Genomic DNA, 25,559 nt, shown 5'->3' with positions numbered 1-25,559 from the left:
AGCAGTTCATGAGATCTGCCATCAGATCTAAGTGCACATAACTGTTTTTTTGCATTTGTTTTTGTGATGTTTAAGTGGTCTAAAAGCTATTTTAGTTCTTTAACAATGAATAATTTTAATACATAAAGAAAACTAACATATCTCCAAGACTAATAATCTGAAAAGCCACTATTGACATGGGCTGTATTTCCTGTATTCATAAACAAGTATATGTGTTTGGATAAGGAAGAGAGGCCTTTTTCTGATCCCCTTTAATGATTGTTGAAAGCTCATGCACAATTAGCAGCAGCTGACTTTAAATTGATTTGCTCCCCATCCCCAAGGGGTTTTAGCAAAAATCACTTGGCAGTGTTATGGTTTGACTAGAGTTATGCATGTAAAAAAATAAAAATTAAAGAAGTTCCTTGAAAGTTTAAAAAGAAATTGGTCCCCAGAAGAAAGGACAGTCCGAGAGCTTATAGTTAACGAATCCATAACCATGATTTATTTTCATTTTGAAAGTTGGTTGAGCTGGGAAAAAAGGATTCACACATACACCTCACAGAAGGAAAATCTTGCCCTGATTTTTTTTTAAAATCACTATATAATGAAGATGTTTCATATAAAACCTTTCACTCTTTACAATGACAATATCAGATAATTTTCCTTTTTACCATCATATACACAACATTTAAATATTATGAATAGACAAAATCTATTTTATAAATACTTTAGATCAAAGTAAGTTATAATATCACAGTTGAGAGCCACATCTGTACAAAATGTAAGCAACATATATAAAATGATTAAGAAAGAAGTGCAAAGTAGAACAGTTGCAAGAGCTTCCACTTTTTACAGTATTTATGGTTCAAGTGGGAACAGCTAGGAGAGATACATGAGCCCAGAGTGATAACTAACGATTTTGAAGAAACAGTATGGGATGTTACACACTCAATGGCAAAACAAATTATTCTATTATTTTGCCTCCTTCCCACTTCAGCACCTCTACGGTTTCCAGTTTTTAAAACAAACATTTTCACAAACAGAAAGACAAAATTCTATCTCAAGTATTTTCTCCTCTTTTAACAAGTTTAATGAACAAAAATCCCTAACCAGAGACCAAGCTCATCAAGCGTAGGTAAAAGAAGAATATGGGAAATGCTTGGCTTCCACCTGTGGCTTGTTTTGACTGACATATTTAAAAAGGTGAACAGTAATATTTTTTAATAACTTAATACAAAATGGTTTAGGCCCTGATCCTGTAAATTCTTACATGTGTTTAGCTTTACTCATAAGAGTAGTGCTACACATGTAACTAAGCATTTGGAGGATCAGGGCCTAATATTTCAAAGCAATAACAGAATGTTGACTTTAAAGGCTCATGGCTGTTTAAAGACAAAAATGATCTGAATGTCAGTTCTGCCTTTACTTGTCTAAGACCTCAGTTCTATATGCTAGCTGGTGACCTCATTAACAAGCAACAGTTCTTGCAGTGGGAGTCTTTTTTTTTAAAATCTTTGTGTCAAAGTTGAAAATGCTGTTTTGAATTAAAAAAAAACAAGCCATCTTGGCAAGTATAAAAAAAATCTCAGAACATTTAAAGTCTACTGGAGATAAGTTGTTCATAGAACACTCATGAAGAATAAAATTCTGATTAGTTTGATCTTTAAAAAGCCTTTCAGTTCACCCTTATTATTTCAGTAAGTATTTTATATTCCTTTTTAGGCACTGAAAATATTCACAGTATAACTGATGTGCAGAAGATTCAGTCTACTGTCAGTGCCATGTAATTCTGTGGCCTTGAACAAATTCTGTAGTATGGACTGTTAATCAATGGGCCCAATTCTTGGATCTTGTCGACCTGCGCTCGATGCAGGACATAACTGGGGTAGGATGTGAAGAGGTGGTATTTGAAGCTAACCTTCTGGCTCACAGCTTCTGAATACAAAGGGGCCATAGTAGAATCTAGAACTGGGCTTAAATGCAGTGCAACAACCTCAGATTTCTTTCCCTCTTCCATGAACTCAAATTATAAAAGGCGTTTTATGCATCTGTACTGGCCTTTTAGGTAACATTGATAAACAGATCAGTGTCAAGTTAAACTATTCATTTTCATTTAATCTAGGACAGGACCTGAGATAAGACATTAAACCAATACTTTTGCAAAAGCTGCAATGCTTTGTATTTAACGTTTTCCTACTTCATCTTCACTTTTTGCATTACAAAGTGCAAACCTTAAATACGTTTATTTTTTCCCCTCACCAAGTACCTTTCTCTGATGCAGGAATGGTCAGATTTCCATTTTAACTCATTTTCATATTTGTAAGGGGAACTGGAGAAAAACAGGTGGGAAAGCAGTTGGAATATAGAAGCAACAGTGGAAATCAGGTTATCAAGTCACATTCCTTCACATGATCACATCCAGCTCCAAGGTGGAAGTGATCAAATGAAACAGTTTGAAGTGGATAAGTGTTTTCTGCGAGCAGCTAGAAAGTTTGGTTCCATAAGCAAAGTGTTTTTTCCCCATAGGACCCGACTTTACAGGTTAGGGAGGTCTTCATTGATTTAGTGTACTGTCTGAACTACCTGTTGTATCTTCAGTACACAAGCATGTCCAATATTCTGAGGCTTGAGTTCTGTCCTGTAGGGTCTGAGAAGGAACTTTCTGCACAACTTTCTAGTCAATGTAGCTCAGAAGTTTATTTGCCTCCATACATTCGCTCGATATCATTGAGGTAATGGTTCTTTAATTCCTTCCTTTTCAATTTGAAAGCATCAGTTACTAGACCAGTCTCTGGGGTCCATGGTTCAGGGCTTAACCGTACTTTGATTGGTGTTTCAAATCTCTCTAATTTCACTGCAGGGATAATAAAAAGAAAAACACATTTATGATTACATTCACAGATAAAACACTGATTCATACAACTTCATACATACAACAGGAATAGGATTTATATTCAATAGTCTGCTGTACTATAGTGGAATAACTTCATATCAATACAGTCACAGAAGCGACACACTGAAGAAAGAAAATGCAAACTTATGGCTGTAATACTTAGTATTTGCTATTATTCTAGTAACACATGCCATAGCATTTATCTTTAGTACAGCTCCAGTGGATTGGCACTGTAAATAAAAAAGTGCCAAACAAATGAGGATCACAGAATAAAATCTCAAAGCAGTAACGAAGTTGCACACTAAATGAAAAGTGCAAAACAAATGAGTCCCTACCTCAAAAGAGACTGCAATCTAGGCACAATAGGGTATAAAAAAAAATGTGGCTGTAGCATGCATCAGGAAGGTAGCTGTGAGCAAGGATTACATGATCAGGCGCATGATTACTGTTATTCACAGTAGCAATTAAAGAAGGATGAAACGGATTGTACTCATACCATGTGATAGGATATGATGATCCACCCAAGTTATATAATTATTTTTATTTACTGTGCGTTTTTGTAGAATATTTTAGTAGAACACAGTTGACAACTTTTAAAAGTGTGTGCGCACACAAATTCAAAATAGAGTATAAGCTACGGATGTGTGCATATACACATGTGCACTCCCACATTATAGACAACACTGCGTTCACACTTTTGAAAATCTGACCCCTCTGCATGTTATGACTAAACATGTTTAGGGGACATACTTGTTTCCAGTGTACAGTCCATGCACAAAGATGCTAATTCATCTGTTGGTTGTGTGTCTTTTAAAAATATTCAGGGGGGGAGGAGACACAAATTACCAGCATAGACTAAATGGGGTAAGTAAGTTGTTAATCAGAAGAGTTCCAAATAAGCAAACATACAAAGTGAGCAAGCATTTCCTTATTTTTGTTAGTGTCATTTAAAAGTCCTCATGGCCCTTAAAAAAAGTCAGTTCCTTCAAATAAGAAATCCTTGCTTGCAGCCAACAGTGACCAATTATGAACCCTTGAAAGTGAATCAATGGAAATGCTGAAAGTATTTAACATTTTTAGATTATGTACTCTTGGGGGGGGGAAGGGAACGGTCTTATTCTGTGTTTATACAGGGCCTAGCATAATAGGGCTCCAATCACAGGTAGCCTTTAGGCACTATCATAACATAATTAACCATAATAACAAAACACTAAACAAGGATATTGGCTTCATAATATTAATACTTCAGCAAAACAGAGTAAAATGAAAATGAAATAAAGCCACCACCCCCAATTAGAAACTGAATTTCCAAAACAGGCTATCACAAGTACAACCAGTAGATGGCAGCAAATGTACAATTACTAGAATCAGTGGCAACAAAGAATAGCTCCTGCTGTATGACCTAGCTTTAACTTTAGACTGTTGTTGCAATATAGTTTTGTTTTCGTTTAGATATATGCCTTTTTGTGATTGAACTACAGAATGTTCATCTTGGAATCACTTTTTAGCAGATTTGTTTAATGTTCCCTTGGAATGAAGGCCAAAAGGAAAGATCTTGGCCTTAGTTCTATCTAAAACATTAGTGCTGTCAAGGATTTTTCTCTATAAGCCAAGCTCTTAGAGGAACAAGAATAAAAAAAGTTATGTGGAAAACATTTTATGATTTACATGCAACACAATAATAGAGTTAAGTTTTTCCACCAGTTCAATGGGACACATGGAAATTTAACAAAACAACTCATGCAAAAGCTGCCTACCATCCTCTCAGAATTGTACTGTAAATGTTATTTAACCTATTGTCCTGATGAGAATCAGTCTATTTTAATCTTGTAGGAATAAGTGATGGAAGAGTATGTAACGTGTACTCTATCAGTACAGTTATTGCCAAAATAAGTGAAATTGAGATAAAACCCAATACCATCTTTAGTGTTTCTGTTCGGCCATAAACTCTCAATTAATTTTCCTTGTTCCTTGAAAAGTCACCCTACGTTTCTTTGGCCTCGTAGGCTATGTTAGAGAGCAGCCAGACCAGCTTTTGGCCATTCATCCAGCACTACAACAAGGATTAGCAGAATGTTTTAAAACCAGCTGTATCATTCATGTAACACTTACTGGACTGGATTCCCACAGTGTCCTACTTTAGGAACAAGAAAATTGCCTGAAAGTGTGCTCCTCTACTCATTCAGATAAGATTTGACTCTATTCAAAATTATCAACTACACCCAGAGGTAACATGTTCCACAGATTTTCCAGCAAGTTAGAAAACATGAGTGAGAGGACTATATCTACAGATGTGAAATTGGCTTAGTACAGTATACAAAACAATTTAATTATACTCACTCTTATCTGCCACCTCTTTAATCTCTTTCAATATCTCAGCTTCCATGATAGGATTGTTACAGATTTCTACCCATGTTCCCTTGACACCCTTCTGTTCAGCTAATACAGTCAGCTTCTTCTGATTAGGAACCACAAAACTGATCACATAAGACTGATCACTAAAACAGGATGAGAGGACAAGAAAAAAGAACAGGGAAGTAAGAAGAATTTCAGACTGTCAAAGTTTACTTGAGTCTAAGTAAATATTCCCCAGTTCTTTCAGATATATAGCTAATTTCTTCCTCTCCTCCCCCCCACCACACTATTCAACCTTTATCATGAAGCTTTAGTAAGTGACTGGGTTCAACCAGTCTCATACTTTGGTCTAGAGACAAGTTATAGAATAGTCCAGAGTCTCTACTAAATCCAGTATCCAGCAAGTGAGTGCAAGTAAAGTCTCACCATCTACTACTAAGGGAAGGTAGGGACTTTTCCAAAGCCCACAGAAAATGCTTGGATCAGGCTCGTAAGTGTCAAGATAAACACAGCAGCATTTTGACTGAAGGCCAAAGCCATCTATAAACAAAAGATTGTACTTATGTTTAGTAAGAAGGCTGCTATTTTCAGTTACCCTGCCTCTGCATTGGGGCAGGAACATGGGCAGTGGGTCGCATAGGCTGGGAGAAGGCTGTGCCTCCCTAAACAGCCAGCCGTGGTCCCGCCCCCTGCCGTGACTGCTCCCTGCATGTGGCTCCAGTCCTCCAGCTCCAGCCCCCCTAGTGTTCCGGCTGGGGAGGCTTACGCTGCATGCTGTCCACCTTTCCATGTTCTGGAGCTGGGGAGACTGCAGCTGCTCACCCTCCCGGGCTGGGGCCATACACCACCCACCTTCCCAGCGCTCCGGGGCTAGGGCTGCGTGCTGCCCACCCTCCCAGCGCTCCTTTGGGGCTAGGGCAGCTAGCTCCAGGACTGGGCCTGTGGCCATGGGTGGGACTGGGAGGCTAGCCTCCCCCAGACGGTGGTTCACACGCCCCCCCCTCCCCCCCCCGTGGGCAGTAATGAGGGGAGTTGTGGTGGGAAACACATACACACATCAAGGAAGCTTTAAACTGACCCTGCATTCCCCCTTATTCTGGTGCAGCTGGGAGCCTGCTTGGCCTCAGCACTGTTCTAATTTACACATTGCTTCCCATTGTTCTAAGGGCCTGTGTATGCAGAGGCCAGCTGTAGCATAGTGCACAGTGACCACACCCCTCACTCCTACTCCCTACAAGGCTTGCTGGGAACAGGGCCAGGGTAGAGCTCTTATGTCAGATCTGCACTGATCTGGGGACCCTCTGCACAGAGGGCGGGGGGGCAGCCTCAGGGGTATTTCCACCCTCTTTACTCCTCTAGTGCTATAAGAGGGCCTTAGTATACTGGAGAATTAGGCCTACAATCTGCATTTCAGACAAAGGATTTTTGAATACCATATATAAATCAAGCATTAAATAAAAGAATGCCCCTAAATGAGTTTGAGGGGAAGAGACAATAGTAACGTAACTTACCTTTTGGCATAAGCACAGATATTGTCAATAAATGGACAGTTCTTCAGTGCTGTCTCTACTTTACCCAGAGATACATATTCTCCTGCCTGCAACTTCACCAAATCTTTTTTACGATCTAGGAACAGTTAAAAAGGCATGCTGCTTTAAAGGAGTTTAGATTCTTCCACTTATATATACTCAGTTAAAATAATTTTAGTACCACATTTAAAATGCTTATTTAATTTTAATGGAATACCATGCAAAAGACTTAAAAAAGAAAAAAAAGTACAAGCAAAGGAACGCCAAACAAATCACCTAGAACAGGGGTCGGCAAACTTTTTGGCCCAAGGGCCACATCAGGGTGCAAAACTCTATGGAGAGCAGGTAGGGAAGGCTGTGTCCCCCGAAAGAGCCTGGCCCCCACCCCTGCCCCCTATTCGCCCCCTCCCACTTCCTGCCCCCTGACTGTCCCCCTCAGAACCTCCGACCCATCCAACCCCCCCCTGCTCCTCATCCCCACCTGGGACCCCCTGCCCCAAACCACCACCCCCAGATCCCGCCCCCTATTCAATCCCCCCTGCTCCCTGTCCCCTGACTGCCCCAACCCCTATCCACACCCCCACCCCGTGACAGGAACCTCTGCCCCATTCAACTGCCCCCTGCTCCCTGTCTGCCGCCCGGGACCCCCCATTCCTAACTGCCCCCTGCCCCCTGACTGTCCCCCAGGACCCTCTACCAAACTCCTTTCACCGCCGCCCCCTTAGTGGCAGGAGCTCGCAGCTCCGCTGCCCACACGGCGCTATGACTGGGGGAGAGGCCAGGGACGAGCCTCCCGGGCCAGGTGCTGGGCAGGACCAGCCTGCAGGCCATAGTTTGCCCACCTCTGACCTAGAAGCGGTTAGCATTTAACTTTTAAGGAAATGTCCATTTTAAAAAATGCCCTTTAGGAGTAATTTTTCAGGCTTGCAACTAAAATTAAATGTCACAGGGAATCTAAATGTTAGCCATTAAACTAATACTAAAAAACGAAGTGTGAATTTTCAAAGTGAAGGCTGAGTAGAGACAGTTAATGAGATTACAGACAACCGCATCAATTTCAGGGCTTCACAATCACTAAATTTTGAGAATATGTTTTAACACCATGGTTGAGCAAATTACTGAAGTGTGTAGCTTTAAGCATGAATAGTCCTACTGGCTTCAATGAGACTACTCACGTGTGTGAGGTTATGCTCTTGCTTAACTGGCATTTAAATTGGCAAAAAGTGTAAGGCCCCAACCTATGATTTGTAGACATCCGTCAGGATGAAATTCTCCAATATCTCCAGTACAAAACCATCTCTGGCCATTTTCATCCACGGAGAAATCCTCTGTCTTTTCTTCATTTTTAAAGTATCCCATAGAGACATTAGGTCCACCTATTATAATCTCTCCTCTAGGATTAGGCTTGTCTCTACAAGTATAGCCCCCTGAAAGCCAGATAAGTAAAATTGTTTTCAAGTCAGATTGATACAATATACATTCCTTTCCCTGGAAAATACTGAAGAATTCACACACAAAATAAAGTGATTATCCATTTATCAAGAGATCACAAAATACTAATACTCAATGACATCATTACATCAACTTCTACAGTTGATTTTGTGGACAGCAGGAAAACAGGCTAGAAACAGTAAAACTAGTTACTCGGAGATCAAAATATTATACTGTTACACATATTATGCAATTGTGATCATGCATTTGCATGAATCTTAAAGGCTTGGTAGCTCTGCAGTTTGTCATCGCTATCTATGTTTGCTGTGTATCTTCAGGTTTGAACGCCAACTGATCATTTTGACAAGAACTGTTCATATTCATGTTTTACCTGTAGCTTGAAATTTGCAGCCAGATTCACTGACAGAATTAAGTAGAATGTCCTGAAAAAAAAAAAGTTCTCACCTTCTTGCCAGTCTCTCAATTTAATCTCACAGCAAATAAGAGGAGCCCCAACTCTGCCAGTGCTATAGTCAGAAACTATGGGAAGTTAGAAAGAAACAGTAAGATGGTGGCCAAAAGTTTTTTTTAATCTGACAATACTGAAATGTAAACACAGAGCTGGAATAGGAAGGTAACTATTAACTCAAGTTATTCTCTAGAAGTTAAGAGCTACAAATGTTTTCAACTGTACTTGAAAATTAAAAAATTCACACATCTACATTAAACATGCAGATTTCCACGAGTATGTTAACATACCTTCAGTAATTGTTCCAGCTCCACAGGTTTCTGTTAATCCATAACCCTGGCCAACAGGACAGCAGAAACAGATGTTCATGAACCTTTGTGTCTGAGGTGAAAGAGGTGCTCCTCCAGAAAGCATCATACGCACATTTCCTCCTAGCAATGCTTTTACCTTTTTAAACAGCAGTCTTGAGGTAAAAGAAACCATGTATAAATATTACTTGTTCTACTCCTTTGCAGGAAAGGCTAGAGACTCTCATACCCCTCTTTATCTGTTCAGCTGACACATCTAACAAGTAATAAGATTCACAGATTTTAAAGGCCCAAAGGGACCATCATGATGATGTAGTCTGTCAAGTGTTACCCAAGCCATAGAATTTTACATAGTAACTCCTGCGTCTAGCCCATTATCTTGTGGCTGAAATAAAGCATTTTTTAGAAAGACATCCGGTCTGGTTTTTAAAAAAATCCAAGAAATGGAAAATTTACATCCCTTGGTAATGTGTTTCAATGATTAATGGCCTTACTGTTAGACTTTCATCTTATTTTCAGTTTGAACTTCTCTGAATTAGACTTAGTCAGTGGATCTTGTTATGCCTTTCTGTTAGCCTGGAGTCCTCTAGTACTGGATTACTTACACAAGGAGAATTGCTTATAGACTGTGCTCAAATCACCTCTTAATTTCTGATAAATTATATACATTGAAAGATATTTGAACCTTTAACTGTACTTACATATTACACAGAGGTGCATCATACCCCCTTTTGATCTGTTCCAGTTTATAGTCATAGCCTATCTTGAACAGAGTTCTCTGAATATAGTTCATTTCTTGGACTTTACTCATGACATTCTTATAAATTCGGTCCATTATTTCCTACAGCAAAGATTGAAAAGAGGACAAAGAATTACTACTTCTGATTGAAAACATGCATCAAATCCAACTAAAAAACAAAACAAGAAAAGTACTATTCAGTTTAAATGGATGATTTCACTTTAGCTATGCAGTCTCTGCCAAATTGTTGTGTAATACTTAACATTCTCCCTTAATATGTCATCTATTTAATGAATTTATATTCTATTCCAGCTAGGGACTATTCAAGGTGGTAGAATAATGTGTGGAAATGGGTAACAGAACTGGAGGACAAAGTCACATTTTTTCCTTTCCTCATCCATCCTGCTTCATAAACCCCTTTCAAGTTATGAAGTTGATTGCCTAGGAGAAAGAAAAAGCCTCACGCAGTAAAACATTTTATAGTTTGGCAATCTGGCCTTGAATTTCTATAGTCAGTCCTAGGTAAGTAACCAAATTACCTCGGAGACCATTTAGAACTATTCCACTAGTTAACACACTGACGCACTTCTACAAGCTGCATCTTAAACCTTAGACTTTTTTAAACACTTCACATCAATGTTGTTAGCCATCTAGGGATGTTGCTGGAGTGAATATATGGAAAAATAAGAATGTCCTTGCTAATCATGCCTAAGGTTGCGTGTCTGTCATGGAGGTCATGGATTCTGTGACTTTCCATAACCTCCGTGACTTTTGCAGGAGCTGGTGCAGCTGGCTCAGGGGCTGCCTGAACAGCGGCAGCAGTTTAGGTGTGGGAGGGGGGCTCAGGGCTGGGTCAGGGGGTTGTGTTGCGGGGTGGCATTTACCTCAGGGGGGAAAAAGAGGGATTCCCCCAGAAGGGGCTGGCATGTCCCTGCAGCTCTTCATTTTAGGTGGAGGGGCCAAGGGGTCTACACACTGCCTGTGCTCGCAGTCACCACCCCCGCAGCCCCCATTGGCTGCGGTTCCCCTCCAGCCTCTCCAACTCCCGTCCAGCACCAGCGGGGTCCCAGGCCATGCACTGCCGCCCACCCTCCCGCCTCGGAGCACCCGCAGCCCCCCCGGCCCAAGTTTTAGTTAAGGGTATATAGTACAAGTCATGGACAGGTTATGGGCTGTGAATTTTTGTTTACTGCCAGCGACCTGTCCATGACTTTTACTACAAATACCCGTGACTAAAATGTAGCCTTAATCATGTCCTCTACCTTCTCATACTTACAGGCACAGCCGCCATCAGTGTGGGCTTCAGTACAGTACAGTCTCCTTTGCTTCCCTTCTTAATTTTACTTGACTGAAATAAAGACAAATGTGAAAACGTTAAACTGAGAAACTGGTGACTGGTTAGGGGAGAATAAGAAAGAAACAGGAGATAACCTAGTGTGCAGTTTCTGAAGTTCTCCCCCTCCCTCCCCAGATGACTATTTTCTCAGTGGGGTGGAGCAGAAAGGTGTATTGTCAGCCTCATCTCATGCCAAATATCGGCTGAAATCAAAGCTTGCTAGACCAAACTACATTGTGTGCATCGTTTTTGCTTTCTTTAGTTATCCTTCTAGCATTTTCTGTTGTATGGTCTGACTTCAAGGGGTGATTTTCAATAGGAACCAAGTTATGATGATCCCCACAAATCCATCCGACATGTGATTTGTTTTCTTGTGCCTCAGTGCTTCCAAGCTGTGCATCTGCTGGCTAGTTTGCATAACAAACTTGTGTTCATTTTCTCTTCTACTTTATTACATTCTTCAGTATGTTTATGATGTTTTCAGTTATTTACATTTGGAGGCTGCAGATACACATTGCAGCCTTTTATTGATCATTTACGCATTTCCAACAAGTGCCTCTGTCCCTTCAGTCAGCTAATGGAGGATTTTCTGTTATGGGTTTCACCTCATTGACAACTATTAGGCAAGCAAGAGAACCAAAAGCTGACTAAAGTGGCAAACTAGTGATTTACAAAGCAATTATTGGCCAGGTAGGGCAGGCTCAGCAGAGCTTTTACAAAAACTAATTTTCTTTTGTGTGTATTACCCAATGGTTAAATCTTTTTTTTAAATCATAGAACTAAAAGGAGAACATTTAACACTCATAGTCAGCTATAGCAAAAATCAAGTGCAGTAGTCTTTTGATACCTGTTGATATCCTGTTGTGACAATGGATAATACTGTATCTACTGAGGCAGAAACTAAAAAAACAAAAAACAAAAAAAACAACCACCACTTATGTGCAGTCATTTGGTTTTTCTTTTAATTTATGGGTAATTCTGACTTTACCTAAAGATGATGAAAACTCAAAATGTAGATAGAAATGCATGTTTTGAGATGTATTGTACAGTTTCACCAGGAGCTTAGCTTTTTGTTTGTGGTTACGTTTTCAGAAGGTACTACCACTTTTGACATTAACTGCATTGTATATCATATTTTTGCAATAAGATAAGTAACTGATCAAGAAAAATAAAAAAAAGTACAACCACCAAGATTTTGCTTAAACACTGTGCTGAAAGTTTCCCCTCACCTGGTCCGATAGAGTGAGTGGAGAGGAGTATCCAATCCTGCAGCCATAGGTAAAGCAGGATATTTCTGCTGTCAGTTCTAATACATGAGCCAGAGGTAAGTAGCCAACGTAAGTGTCCTTGGGTCTAGCAAAGCAAGGATTATATAATTAACGTAGGGATCCAAGAGTGGGCTGAAAATACTTCATCTAGTGCAATAGAGTATTGTATTATCAAGAACAGAAAGACAGAATTACTAGTTTTCCAAAAATCTACATCATAAACAGATCAGTACTGGAGTCTATTCTCCTGTATGCAGTGATGAGCTGCCAAAAGCTGAAGAACCGGTTCCTTCACTCGCTCCGGGTCTTCAGCGGCACTGAAGGACCCACCACCGAAGTGCCACCGAAGACCCACTGGGTGAGTAAAAATTGCCTAAAGTTAACCATGTGCTTAAGTGTTTTCTTGTTATAACATTCAAAAGCTTTCTAGTTGCCTCACAGCACACTGTGGTTCCTTGTATTCTTTAACAACCGGTTCTAAACCAGCTTCAAAATTTAACAACCGGTTCACATGAACCGGTGCGAAGTGGCTCCAGCTCGCCACTGCCTGTATGCAACCACACTGGGAATTCTCTAAGCTCAACATTTGAAAGTCCCATTGCAGTTGATGGGAATTTTGTCACTAACTTCAAGAAGGTCAGGATTTCACCCACTGATTCTAGCAGAGGGAATCTTCTTGCAGTGGAACACAGGAGGTCCTTAGTGCTCCAACTGCCTTTTCTTTTCCAAGTAGGAGGTCTCTAATCCCAGTTACGGAGTTAAGGCTGAAACTAGCTTCTATTTGAAGCTGGATAATCAAAGCCCTTCACCTTCAAATCCCTCCTCTCCTACCCCTCCCCCCCCCAAAATTCATAGCAGCTCCTCATTTTAAATTATTTTAGTAGAAGGTGGATCAGGATCCACTAGAGCCTGAAGCTCATTCGTTCTGTGACCTTGAGTTGAGAGTTATCAAATGGTCCAAAAGAGATCTTTCAGCGGAGAACCACATAAATATCCCACAATGAAGGGGTTTCTTGTATATCGGTCATTTCAAAGGTGTCATGCCCCTCATGAACTTGCTGAGAAAGGGGTGCAGGGATACCAAGTTATCCTTCAACACACTGAAGAACCCTCATGAAAGTTTGCCATTACTTTGTTACTGAATAGCCAAAACTTAATATATTTCTCGGTTCATTTTATTGCCTATTTTATCTCAATATTATATAAGCTTAATAAAAATAATTAAAAAACGAAAGACCAAATTAGCTGCCAAATGAAAGTGGTCTTTTAAACCAGCTTGAAGTAAGCAAGGTATTTAAGCAGATTACGTACAGCACATGTAGAAGGATCTATATGGGCCTGGTCTCATCAGACCCCTGGAATAGGCAGGCCTTTCCTTGAAGTTATCTTAGCTGCTTAAAAATTTCTGCTTGGAAACCACCAGCCTCTGCCTTCCACTTTCTCAGGACTCAGGCTGATAAGGACAGGGAACCAATAATAATCTACAGACAGATACCCTGTGCGAAAATATATGGTCAGACTCTCCCCATAATGATCAGTTATGATGGATATCTTGAAAGTACATCTCAGGAGGAGACGTAACTAAAGAAGCCATACTGTCTATCTTTTTAAATCTCATTTAGTTGTAGAAAAATCATAACAGGACTAAAGAGCTGGAGAGAGACACGGTTGTGTCCAAGAGCATGATAAATTCAAAGCGATTACAGAAATATCAGTTCATATATGATGTATGTAAGATTGGTGGATAAAAAACAGGATTTGCTGAAGTTCGTATTTTTAAACGAAACAGTCACCAGGAATCTCAGAATTATACAAGTGAGAGGCTTTCTGGAATCCAGGAAAATTTATTCCAGTTGAATAAAACAAAATGGTATTTTATACATACATGGGGCAACTGAGCATTTCTTACCCTAATTCAGGTATTCTCTCACACTGGCCTGTCATTCCAGCTATCAAGTTCTTATGAATCATTATCACTCCTTTAGGTCTCCCAGTAGACCCACTAGTATACATTATTAAAGCCAGGTCTGTGGGAACAGGTTTGCTTGGAGGGATGTCTACTACAAAAGGTACAAAAGGGGTGGGGGAAGAGAGAGAGAGAGAAAAAAAAGTCATTCACATGGACTTTAGCAGGACATGATTACTTCTTGGACAAACTAAGAGATGAAATCGAAGCTCCAGAAAGACTAAACTAAGTTAACTGGTCTTCATAAGACACTGACAAAACAAACAAAGTTAGTGATGCTGTACGGTAAACAGTCCAGAAAAAAAAAAAAAAAGTGGCAGATCCCATTAGGGACAACAAGCACCAGCAGATTCAATCAAGGCAATAGGGTAAGTTGGAGATAGATTTGGCTGGAAGTGTAATGTCATTGCAAAGTTTCACTGGACAAACCTAATGAAGTTCTCTAGTCAAACCCTTTAAAATAATGCCTGGGAGAAGTGCAGAAGAGGCTCATACTTTGGAGTGATGAGGGACAAACTCATATCAAGTTTTCTATTAGTAACAGCTCTAAAGCCAGGGCTGTAGATGCTAAAACATATAGTTTGTTTTTAAATCGAAGTCAGGATGCCTTGAAAAATCTCATACTTGGTGGAAAGTGAGTTTTACAGACCCAGAAGCCAGTATATATTGAGCTAATAAACTTATGAAAATAAACTAAACTTGTTTTAACCCAGTTTGTTGCCTTGACATTTATTCTCTTTTGTCCTGGTTATTGTGAAAACCCGTAACCCTCAGGCTGATGACTTTGCAGCAGAAAAGGGGAGCAAAGGTAGGAGTGGGAGGACATTTAGGGGAGTTCACAAAAAGACCCAAACCTACCTCTAGCCCTTTGGTGCTGGCAACAAATTCAAGAAATCAGCAACCTACCACAAAGTAAGCAGCTCTACTGAATGCGTACTTTCTTGCATAAGCCTCCGGTTCCTGCCAACCAACTCCTTTAACTGCTCACATCTTCTCCTTTCCAGTAACACAAAGGAGCTGCCTGGCAGGGACTGTAGACCTGGGTGTCAGGAAGCAAATCCTCATGATTGCTCGCTTCCTCCTTAATGAAGCTGGTTTCTTTCTCCAGCCAGCCAATTGTAGTTCACAGTGACTGGAGGAGGGAGTCCAGTGCTTATCCCCCTGGCTTTGTGGGGTCTTCTAGCTACAAAATTGGTCAGAAAGACTTTTCTAAAAACAAATGCTCATCCCTGACATCAGGAAAGAAGAAAAAAAAAAAAGTGATGGAGTTTTTAAAACGTTCATTAAAACAAACCAAAAACAAATAACCAAGCCCGACCTTAATTCTGTATGACCTTCCCTTATTTTAGAAAGTGAGCTCAGCCAAACCATGCCAGTCACATTCTAAAATTAAACTTAGTTTAAGCTGAAACAAAATCCACTTGGGACAACGGAACATTAAGATAAAAGACTCAAAAATATTTTGCTTCTAGTTTCCTACTTATTTAAAAAATTGAGTTGGACTGGTAATTTTTCTACAGTAAACGCCAGTTCCTTTTTAGGTTAAATGGACATTTTTCCTCCCATACATATCCCTCCAAATCAGGTTCAATCACTTACTGGACTGCTTGGGTAATCCTGATTTGGTTCACTTACAATTTTCTGGTTTGGCTCCTAGTTCTTCTACTGTCTGCATACTATGAATTTCTAGTCCTTCAGGGTATTCAGATTTATTGATAGTCTTCTTATCCACATAAATGATATGTTTGAGACCGGGGATCTCTGACAATGCAGTCTGTTGAACAAAGAGGAAATTTAGTACTTACAGCACCGTATATTGTAAGATTACGGGTGAAATACTGTTGACAAAATAGTTGTTCCCAACTTACCTTAAGTTTACTCTCTAGAAGTTCTACACTAGTGATTAGATATGATGCTCCAGATTCATTCAGGCCATAGGTTACTGCCTCTTCACCAAGAGTGGCATATAAAGTAACAACTGTTTTATAAATAAAAATAAGTTTAACAGCAGAATGATACAAGCCAAAAGCTTTTCTATGTATAGAATTTAGTCAGCGTGGAGGAGGGGGAGACAGGGGAGGAATACTTTTCAACTGCAATCCTTTTCCACTGAGGAATAAAAGCAGCTTTTAGTTTTTCCATGATGGAATTTTATGAAGCAAGGAGTTTATGGTAACGATAATAGTTGTATGGAAAGAGGAAAATGTAATTTCAGTCATAATATCGCATGATAAACGACTGAAAACAAATCTGTGTTCTTTCCAGTTTCACACAGAGGGAGGAAAAAAACTTTGGGAGAGCTGAGTCCTGAGGATCTCCTCTATTTTTCTGCTTCTATAAACCATTCTTAAAGCTTCATACCAGAGAAGAGGTAGACTGGGTTTCACATTTACTAATTAATTCTCCAAGAGAAGAGGTGTTCAGTGTAAGGCATCACCTCCAATAAAGCATTAAAATAGGGAATTAATACTCAAAAATCTTGTTATGAAGTAGTTAGGATTACTACACATACATCTACCTGACAAAACCACAAAAAGCAAGAAAATGGAAAAAAGTTAAGCCACTTAACAGTATCCGCCACCACACGCGCACACCTTACTATTACTACAGCTACTGTAATCCACAGACTACACAATACAACAGTGGTCCGCAACTTTTCTGTGGGATTAGCACATTCCTATTCCCAGAAGACTGTGGCGGGCGCCAGACAGTCTGCCGCCGAAATGCGGCCGTGGAAAGAAGCGTTGCCACCAAAAAACGGCAACGCTTCTCAGCGGCATTTCAGCGGGTGGTTCTCCGGCAGCCACGCTCGGCTGTGGCATTTCAGTGGTGCAGTGTCCTGCAGGTGCACACATCTGCCCCGGCGGGCGCCATTGTGCCTGCGAGCACCGCGTTGGGGACCCCTGCACTACAATCTTAGTTATATTTCCCTATGGGTGCCAGCATTCCATCATCCCCTTTAATAGTCCTCCAGCAAACCTTCTTTGCCAAATCTCCCTTTCCCTACACAACCAATCGTTGCACCAAACATGCACAACAAATAGAGTTGGGGAGGGGAGGTGTTTCAGTGAATGCAGAAAAATGAAAGGGGGGCAGAATTCAAATTGTGGTGCATGGTCTGTGTTGGATAGAAGCAATAACGAGCGAAAGAGAGAGCGCGCGCGCGTGTGTGTGTGTGGGGGGGGTAACAGCCCTAACTGCTTCACAATGAAGCTTTTGGTGTATTAATATACTCAGGACTGCTATTTTTCTTTCAAAAGTACTGTGTCTTGTACATTGATTAAAGTAAGGTGGAGGGTTTAAACAGTTCACAAGACTCCTCAGATGCTGCTTTGCATATTTCGGCTACCATAACATTTCTCCATTCCACCCAAAATCCAGTCTCCCCCAACATGTCAAGTGGCAGAAGCAATCAAAGAAATAGCATTGCTGCATGTTTCAGTTATGAGCAAAATTAGTTAGCCACACAGATTTGATAAACAAATCAAAGGGTCCATATTAATTGCTCTTTCCTGCCCTCCAAAAAGTGAAAGTCAGTTCTGAATTCTAAAAAAAAAAATTCTACTGTATAATAAGCAGAACAAATTAGTCTGACTACAGCTGCTAGCAACAATCCCACAAATCAGCAATGTATAACATATAGTTTATTAGAAAGCTGAACACAAATTAGGACTTTTCACTTTCTTCCAGAATTTTTTTCAACAAATGCTATCCCAGAAACATGCAGATGTACTAGACATAAAGAACTGAATTGACTGAAGAAATTTTTCTAGAAATATAGTTAATGAAAATGCAACTTTAACACTCACGAGGAAAGTTGTATTTGAAGCAGGTCTGTGCTGCAATCATCCACTCCACTCGGGTCTCACAGAATATGGCAATGGCACTTTTTGGCTTTAGTCCTTGTGCAGCTAGTCCTCTCCCAAAATTATTCACTTTCTGGTTAATGTCTTCATAGTTTAACCATCTATAGTTTCCTAGGATTAACTGGTAAAAAGAGTAGAATAGTTTTGTGATAATGACACTAAACTGTTCGTGTACATGTTTGCACCTATTCCGTAAGCTGGTGTGGAAAACATACTAGCAAATACAATCTTTTAAAAAGTTACTCATCTCAATTTTTTTGCTGAAGAAAAGTATTAACAGCATGTATTATAGCTTCCTTTCTTGAGCTACAGTTAAATATCCAGTTTTACACCATAAAATGTAAATGGTAAAGAGTGTAAAGGGGGCCTGCAACAGATACTTTATTGTTAAGACACAAAGCTTTGACATTACAGACTTCAAGAATTCAAAAAACTTTAAAGATTACCTTTTTAAATACTTTCCCATTAGGCTGCATTTCATTCTCTTCACTCAGTATTTCTCTGGTCCCAAGGCAGTCCTTCTTCCCAAACTTTGCTACAGCATGGTCAAACAACTTATCCAAAGTGTCTGCTTCAGGAATGTCTATGGTTGCTAGTGACTCAAGATGAGTAACAGAACGGAACGGACTTCCAGGCTTGTCCGAGATGGGTTTTGCTTTTAAGCGTTTTGCCATAGCCTTTTTCTTCTTAGCATTGGTAAGAAAATACCATGGAATAAATACAAGGGCACTGTACACAGATATTAAGAAGTACACAGGGAGCAAGAAAATGGCACATACATCTAGTCTAAGTTTCATAGTGGATAGTTCAAAAAAGTTTTCCTTTGTCCTTTGGGTTCAGAGAATCGTGGTTCTCTGAAGAAGGTAAGAGCAGAAGCAGCAACAAGTGGCAGTACAGTCAAGGAAACAACAGTAAGTGAAGCTTAGATAGCTCAGTTTTAGAGTAACATCTAAAACATTAGTAACCTTTGGAAGTCAACAGACACCTGTGGGTGAAGATCACAGCCAAGCAGACAGCAGGAAAGAAAACAAAGAAAGTTTAACAAATTAGTGACACCAGGAATCAGTCCATTAGCTTCAATCCTTTATGATTTCACCCCAACATGCAGCAAGACAAAGGAGGCTGAAGTAACTGGTTTGAGAGGCACATGAGCAATTGGTTTTGAAGACTGAGAGGAATCTTTTCCTTATTTGTTTTTTACCTTCACAAATATTTACTCTTGTAAGGTCCCCCCTACGCCCCTTTGTCTCTGTTTAAATAATTCTGGTCTTTTAAAGTGCACTGTGTCCTTTATATACATCAAAATATTGTGTTTCTAAGCTAGTTGAGCAATCCTGAAGTTGCATAACTATGGTCAAAGGCCAGTAGCTTTTTTCTTAAATATTTGTGCTAGGGGTAGGAAGATATGGTAGTACTGGTTTTTTATGACTTTCAGAAATAAAGTTATATCAATTGACTCAGTGTTCAAAATACAGCATATTTACTGAGACTCCTCGAAATAAAATAAACCCACACACTGTAGACCTAATTAATACACAAGATTCATATAACTCTCCTTCTAACATCACCTGGGTAACTGCTTTTACTTTAAAGCAGGCCTGAAAAGCTCTATTTGAATGTGCACAGCTTACACAGACTTGATTTGTAAGGCAATTACTCTAATACACAAATGTAAGGACTTCTGGAAGAAAAAGTCCAACTCACCTTCCATCATAAAACTAGAATCAAATCCTGAAGTATTTGATTGATTTTACAGGAATCTCTCCTGAGTATGGACTGTAAAAATTAGGTCTGTGAGAGGACTAATGGGTAAATATTAAAAAAACGCAAAAATACACACGCACACACACACAAAAATTAAAATCCCACTTTAGTTTGGGCCAACTCAGTGGCCCTACACCAGTATTCTGCACTGACATGTGGGAGATATGGGTTCAACTACAGTATTTAACCCTTGTTTCCTGGTCAGATGAAGGTTGCAAGTGCTGTGGAGGCAATGCACACAGCCCCAGGGAAGCAAAGGAAAGGGAGCACCTACCAAAACAGCTCCAACACATTAGGGAGCAGTGCTGACTGGTTTAGGGCAAGGCCTATCCTCTCCCCACCTGGAAGATGGAGATCTGATTAACAGGAGACTTGAGGATGTGGGAATTCTCTCAGGGCACCATCAAGAATGGAGAATGTATAGACACACCAAGGAATTTCGTTTATATATATTCATCACCTCAGGTGAGGGAGAGTGACTAAAATTTCAATTTTTTAAAGTGACAACTGCCAATAACAGCACAACAAGCACCAGCAACACCCATTATTAATATGGAAAATTACATTTTCTTTAGCACACAGCAACACATATAGTATCCATTAGGTATAAGCATAGTCTGATTGAATGAAATGCATGAGAGATTTGTAGGTACATGCCATGTTATCTGGTAGGAGATAAGTAGTGGTTTCATTCTACAGAATAATTTTAAGAATTGCATATTTAGCAAATAAATTGAGTGAGTCATAAGTACTAAGCTGAATTCTGACAAAATACAGATTTTTTTCCCCCCCGGAGTGAATTACATGTTTTCTCACCAAGATTTAAGTACAGTGACATCTGTCTGTCTTATCCACTTAAATCAGTTGTTTAACTAAACCTCCTATCCTAAAACTCACCTCAAAATATCAATGAATTTGAGAAGAGTTATGCTTCACTTTTATTAGATGGCCCCTTAGTGAAGTATAATGAGCTAGTTACTGAGTGGTTCCTTAAGACACGTTTCACTATACTGGTACTGTAAAAAGTGCACCAAAGTAGCTGCTCAGCAAACATAGCATAACAGAATAAGTCTCACTGTATTACCAACAACTATTTAAACAGCCATTTGTGTATATTACACCTAAGTTACTGTACATTAGCTCCATTAGGTTAAAATAGCTCTTACATAAATAAGTCTTTTGAAGAAAGCCCTAAACCATCTGTTTTGCACTCCAAACTTCAGTCTCTTCAAATGAATGGCAGACATTATACTATTTGTCTTAAATGATGTGCTGATAATTTCATTCCAGTTACTTCAGCTGGAGTGTTCTGAATTAGCTTAGGTTGTACATAAAAATAAGCAGAAATGTTAGGACTAAAGCTAAAGCTCCAGTGCTCGGCAGTTAACCACCACACAATGTAAGCACTGAGAAGGGAATTCTCAGTATTTTCAAGAGACAAAAGCATGCAACATAATATAGCGAGTGAACCAGAGAATAGATTACAGCAGGCTAATGCAAAACTTAAAGGCACAATTTCATTGCCTTACTCCACAAGCAGTCCCACTGAAACCAGCATGACTATTTGTTGAGTAAGTACTACTCAGCCTGAGTAAAGGCGGCCGAACTGGGACCTGAGAATTTACACATCTACTCAAGTCCCTTGACAAATATTTGAGATTGAATGGATTGACATCTAACACACATTCTTTCCCCATTTTCAAATGCAAACACTGCTTTTTTGAGCAACACCTGTCCCTTAGTATGACAGAAGATCTGGAGACAAACTAGCAAACGTAGAAGATAGGTATACCTAAGTATTAGTACCAAGAGAAGTACAGTTCTAAACTGGAATAAAGATTGTAGAAGAAGCATAGGCTGCTATAGTTTTAATTTTAACGTGGGTATTTAAACAGCTTGTACAATGCTCCCAACACAATGAAAGGAGTGATTAAAGTTACACTGTATAGGTATTTTCATTGTGTAAGTATACTGAAGAATTACAGGGGATAGCAACAAATGCTAAATCTATTAGGCACTTTATTAAGAATCCTTACATTTACTATAACTCATACTTATCTGAAGCATATGGCCCAAAAACAAAACATTTTAAGATGATTTCTGTATTAACTAATTTAAAATGAACACATATTCTACCTGCATTAGGGTTTTGTCTGGCACTCACTGATGTAATATCAAAGTACTAGTTACTCTTGTACAGTGGGCTTCTGTAGTTGGATTTGTATTGTAAAATACACGGAAACTAAGTTATGCACACAGATGGTCTATATTAACATTACTGCCATTTGCCTCTCATTCTCCTTCCAACACACTTTCCCATTGCTTATTATACCCACTGTTGCTCTATCGAGATCAGCTGGAAATCCAAAAAATGCCATAGAATTTGATGAAAAACTAGTCCAAACTCAAAATAAAGAAAAACACTTGTAACTTTTTGCCTTAACAAATAAATGTTAAGATACTTACAGGATATCTAAAAGTAATGACTGGGTTTTCTTCACTGATGATTCACTCTACAGTAAAATGGGAGAGAAGAGTGCAGGGGAGAGAAGAGAGAGACTGATAAGATTGTGTACCAAGTTAAGTAAAAATATTAATTGTAGAAACCAAAACTGTAACCTGCTATTTATGTATTTAAACAGTGAGGATAAATTAATGTTCTCCCCTATCCTTTTGAAAAGGAAGATGGTGTCACTACTCTTCTATTTAAATGAATCAGAGTAAGTTTTCATCGAAGTCACAATATATACAAGTTACTCACATTTTAGTCTTGTACTTTGAACATATGCAGTCATGGTTTAGTCAATACAGGGGGTATGTGGATGAAAGTTAGTGCCCTGTGATAATGCAGGAGGTCAGACTAAATGATCAAATGATACCTTCTGGCCTTAAACTCTATGGAAATCTACTGAAATTACCCATATGACTGTGCACCTCTGGCACATGATCAATCAGGTATGACTGAGGTTAAAGTTGTGAGCCATTAGAACATGCATCAGCCAGTGTTCAGGGATACAAACAACTTTTCTATTCCTGCAGGTTCCGTCCCCCCCAGCCCCCGGGATGTATTGTAACCAGTGCTTAATTTGTAACAGAAGAGGTGCCAGGGCTCAACCAATTTTGTGCCAGCGCTGAAGTGATTTTTTTTTACTTTCATAACTGACACAGCAAGCCAAGAAGTTTTACCAGGGCTATGAACTGCCAGCCTAGAGGTGCCAGTGCTCAGCCCTGGCACAAATTAAGCCCTGATGGTAACCATAGGCAGGATATGCTTATCTTAAAGGAGAGAGAGCGAAGCTAGGCCAGGCTGGATTGTCTCTAACCACCCCATGGATTCCTGCCTCTAACATAACAGTTTAGTAAAAGAGATTTCCTTCTTCTGCCCCAAATGTAGTATGTGTCTCTCACTCATTCCACTCCCCAAAATCATATTATGTTTTTACAACCTCAAGTGTGGTCAAGATTTAGTTCTGCATCAGTGGTATCTTGTCTATACCTATAACTGTTATGACTTTAAAGTTTGTTATCTCTCTTCAAGGATAAGGAGTACTTGTGGCACCTTAGAGACTAACAAATTTATTTGAGCATAAGCTTTTGTGAGCTACAGCTCAAATAAATTTGTTAGGGGAGGTAGGGACAGACAAAGAACAGATACCAGGAGTCAAGGCAGGCTGGAGACAAGGGGGAGGATTTTCACAGGAATGCAGTATCTAAGGGACACTCCTCCTGGCGCATGATGTGCTTGCTTTTAGACAATGGTGGGCCCCAAACCAAAATGGAGTCACATGTGCTAACTTTTCCTTAACATTAGTCTCTAAGGTGCCACAAGTACTCCTTTTCTTTTTGCGAATACAGACTAACACGGCTGTTACTCTGAAACCTGTCTTCAAGGATAGTTACTTTTAGATTTAAAATGCCCTAAATTTTCTAACAGATTATTAGTTATAAAATTCTTCTCCGTCTGACCCTTAGATAGTTGGATTCATAGGGCAGGTCTACACTATAAGTTGGTCTAACTTACATCATGCAGGGGTGTGAAAAAAAAAAAGACACCTGCTGAGCAACGCAAGTTACAGCAACCTATGCGCTGTCCACACTGGCACTATGTTGGCGGGAGACAATCTCTCACAGAGGGAGAGTAATTTTGCTGATAGGAGAGCACTCTCCCATGAGCATAGTCACCAGATGCGCTAAAGCAGCACAGTTGTAGCACTTCTCTGTAGACCTCCCTATAGTAACTAAGACTTTTCCTGTAGTGTAGACAAGGCCTATCTAAGCTATGCAATTTGAGTTACGTGAATAGCATAACTCAAGTTGATGTAGCTTAGACCTACTTACCGCAGGGTCCACACTACGCGATGTCGACAGGAGACGCTCTCCTATCGACCCCCCCATCTCTTCTCAATCCGGTAGAGTAAAGGAGTTGCTGGGAGAGTGATCTGCGGTCAATTTAGCGGGTTTTCACTAGACCCGCTAAATCGACCACCGAAGCATCGATCGCTGCACGTCAATCCCCTTGGTAAGTGTAGACAATGGGAAAAGTCCCAATACTTTAAAAAGCCACACACACCATGTTCTGAGAGTTGCTATAATAGCTTTTCTTGAAACATGAGACGAGTACAAAAACCACAATATTTTGTGATTTAAAGGTCTTATTGGCACTTATGGGATGATGTGTATAACTAAGACTTTTCTACTCATTGGTAATGTGACCATCCCAAACGCATGCCATTTAAACCTTTATACCACAGCATATATTACACATAATACACATCATAAACAGTCATTTCAGACCAGCAGAATGTCTAGATATTGATTTCATTTGGTTACAAAATGAGCCCTGGTGCTGACATCTAAGCTTATGCTTTCATTGTCTATTTTTCCATGTGTCTTTTTTTTTGGGGGGGCGGGGGGACTGCAAATGTCTTGTATCTGTGAAACCATCAAGGACATTCTCAAGGCAAGCCAAGTAGGGATTACTCCAAAGTATGACAAAGTTCACATTGTATCTCTGGGTAAAAATCCTTGTCTTATGAAAGGACGACATTTCGTAACCCTAGAACACTTAGGGAAAAAAACCTAGTAATATACTACATTACATCAGTTTAGGAAAAAAATGTTGTACTGCAAAGCCTAATTAAGTGTTAATTTCAAAACCCTTTTGCCTACACACTATTTATTTTGGAGACCGTATAGTGGAGCTTCCGTTTCTTGAGGCAGGAACTATATTTTCAGTGGAACTGTGCTACCCTCTGTTTAAAAAGAAACTAGCATATTTTCAGTACTAACACAATCTAAACAACAAACAATAATCATAGCTATTGTCTGTTGCCTTCTGATAGCTACATTTTCAGTGTTCCCATTGGATTTTCCTCTATGTTAGTCAGTTCATTTTTTCAATTTTTGAAACAAAGCTTATTCATCAATATGCTAGCTGTCTAGACGAGAGCTCATTCAGTTTGGGAGGAACTGTTACAGTACAAACATCAAAGTCCTCCCTTATAAGCCAACAGCACACTTTATATTACTAGCTACAAGTTAGTTACAGAACTTTTATAGTTCATTTGTCCAAATGCTTGGAAAAATATATTGTACAAGTGATGTCACTGCTTACTTACATAAGCATTACCATCTATGGTAGGTAGTAACTAAT

The 25,559-nt window shown here is 39.6% G+C and overlaps 1 protein-coding gene across 3 annotated transcripts in view; it reads right to left on the bottom strand.

Moving 5' to 3' along the window:
• Nucleotides 1-501: 501 nt before the first annotated feature.
• Nucleotides 502-25,559, bottom strand: part of ACSL4 (acyl-CoA synthetase long chain family member 4) — a 48,157-nt gene continuing 23,099 nt past the window's right edge. Inside the window, exons 2-16 of one of the 3 annotated variants that reach the window (XM_084638644.1) lie at nucleotides 22,373-22,419; nucleotides 18,589-19,127; nucleotides 18,086-18,263; nucleotides 16,145-16,254; nucleotides 15,912-16,050; nucleotides 14,220-14,370; nucleotides 12,272-12,395; nucleotides 10,983-11,054; nucleotides 9,669-9,808; nucleotides 8,950-9,122; nucleotides 8,656-8,730; nucleotides 7,998-8,186; nucleotides 6,742-6,856; nucleotides 5,216-5,373; nucleotides 502-2,836 (exon numbers count right to left, since the gene is read on the bottom strand). In XM_084638644.1, coding sequence (XP_084494770.1) covers nucleotides 2,679-2,836; nucleotides 5,216-5,373; nucleotides 6,742-6,856; nucleotides 7,998-8,186; nucleotides 8,656-8,730; nucleotides 8,950-9,122; nucleotides 9,669-9,808; nucleotides 10,983-11,054; nucleotides 12,272-12,395; nucleotides 14,220-14,370; nucleotides 15,912-16,050; nucleotides 16,145-16,254; nucleotides 18,086-18,263; nucleotides 18,589-18,939 — 2,133 coding nt within the window. In that variant the 5' untranslated portion in view covers nucleotides 18,940-19,127; nucleotides 22,373-22,419 and the 3' untranslated portion in view covers nucleotides 502-2,678. The remainder of the gene's footprint in view (nucleotides 2,837-5,215; nucleotides 5,374-6,741; nucleotides 6,857-7,997; nucleotides 8,187-8,655; nucleotides 8,731-8,949; nucleotides 9,123-9,668; nucleotides 9,809-10,982; nucleotides 11,055-12,271; nucleotides 12,396-14,219; nucleotides 14,371-15,911; nucleotides 16,051-16,144; nucleotides 16,255-18,085; nucleotides 18,264-18,588; nucleotides 19,128-22,372; nucleotides 22,420-25,559) is intronic. The other 2 variants (XM_084638645.1, XM_084638646.1) reach the window with 2 other exon arrangements.

This window comes from Lepidochelys olivacea (assembly GCF_965140295.1).
Source record: "Lepidochelys olivacea isolate rLepOli2 genome assembly, chromosome: 9".
Lineage (NCBI taxonomy): Eukaryota > Metazoa > Chordata > Testudines > Cheloniidae > Lepidochelys > Lepidochelys olivacea.
This window is presented reverse-complemented; position numbering and strand designations above follow the sequence as displayed.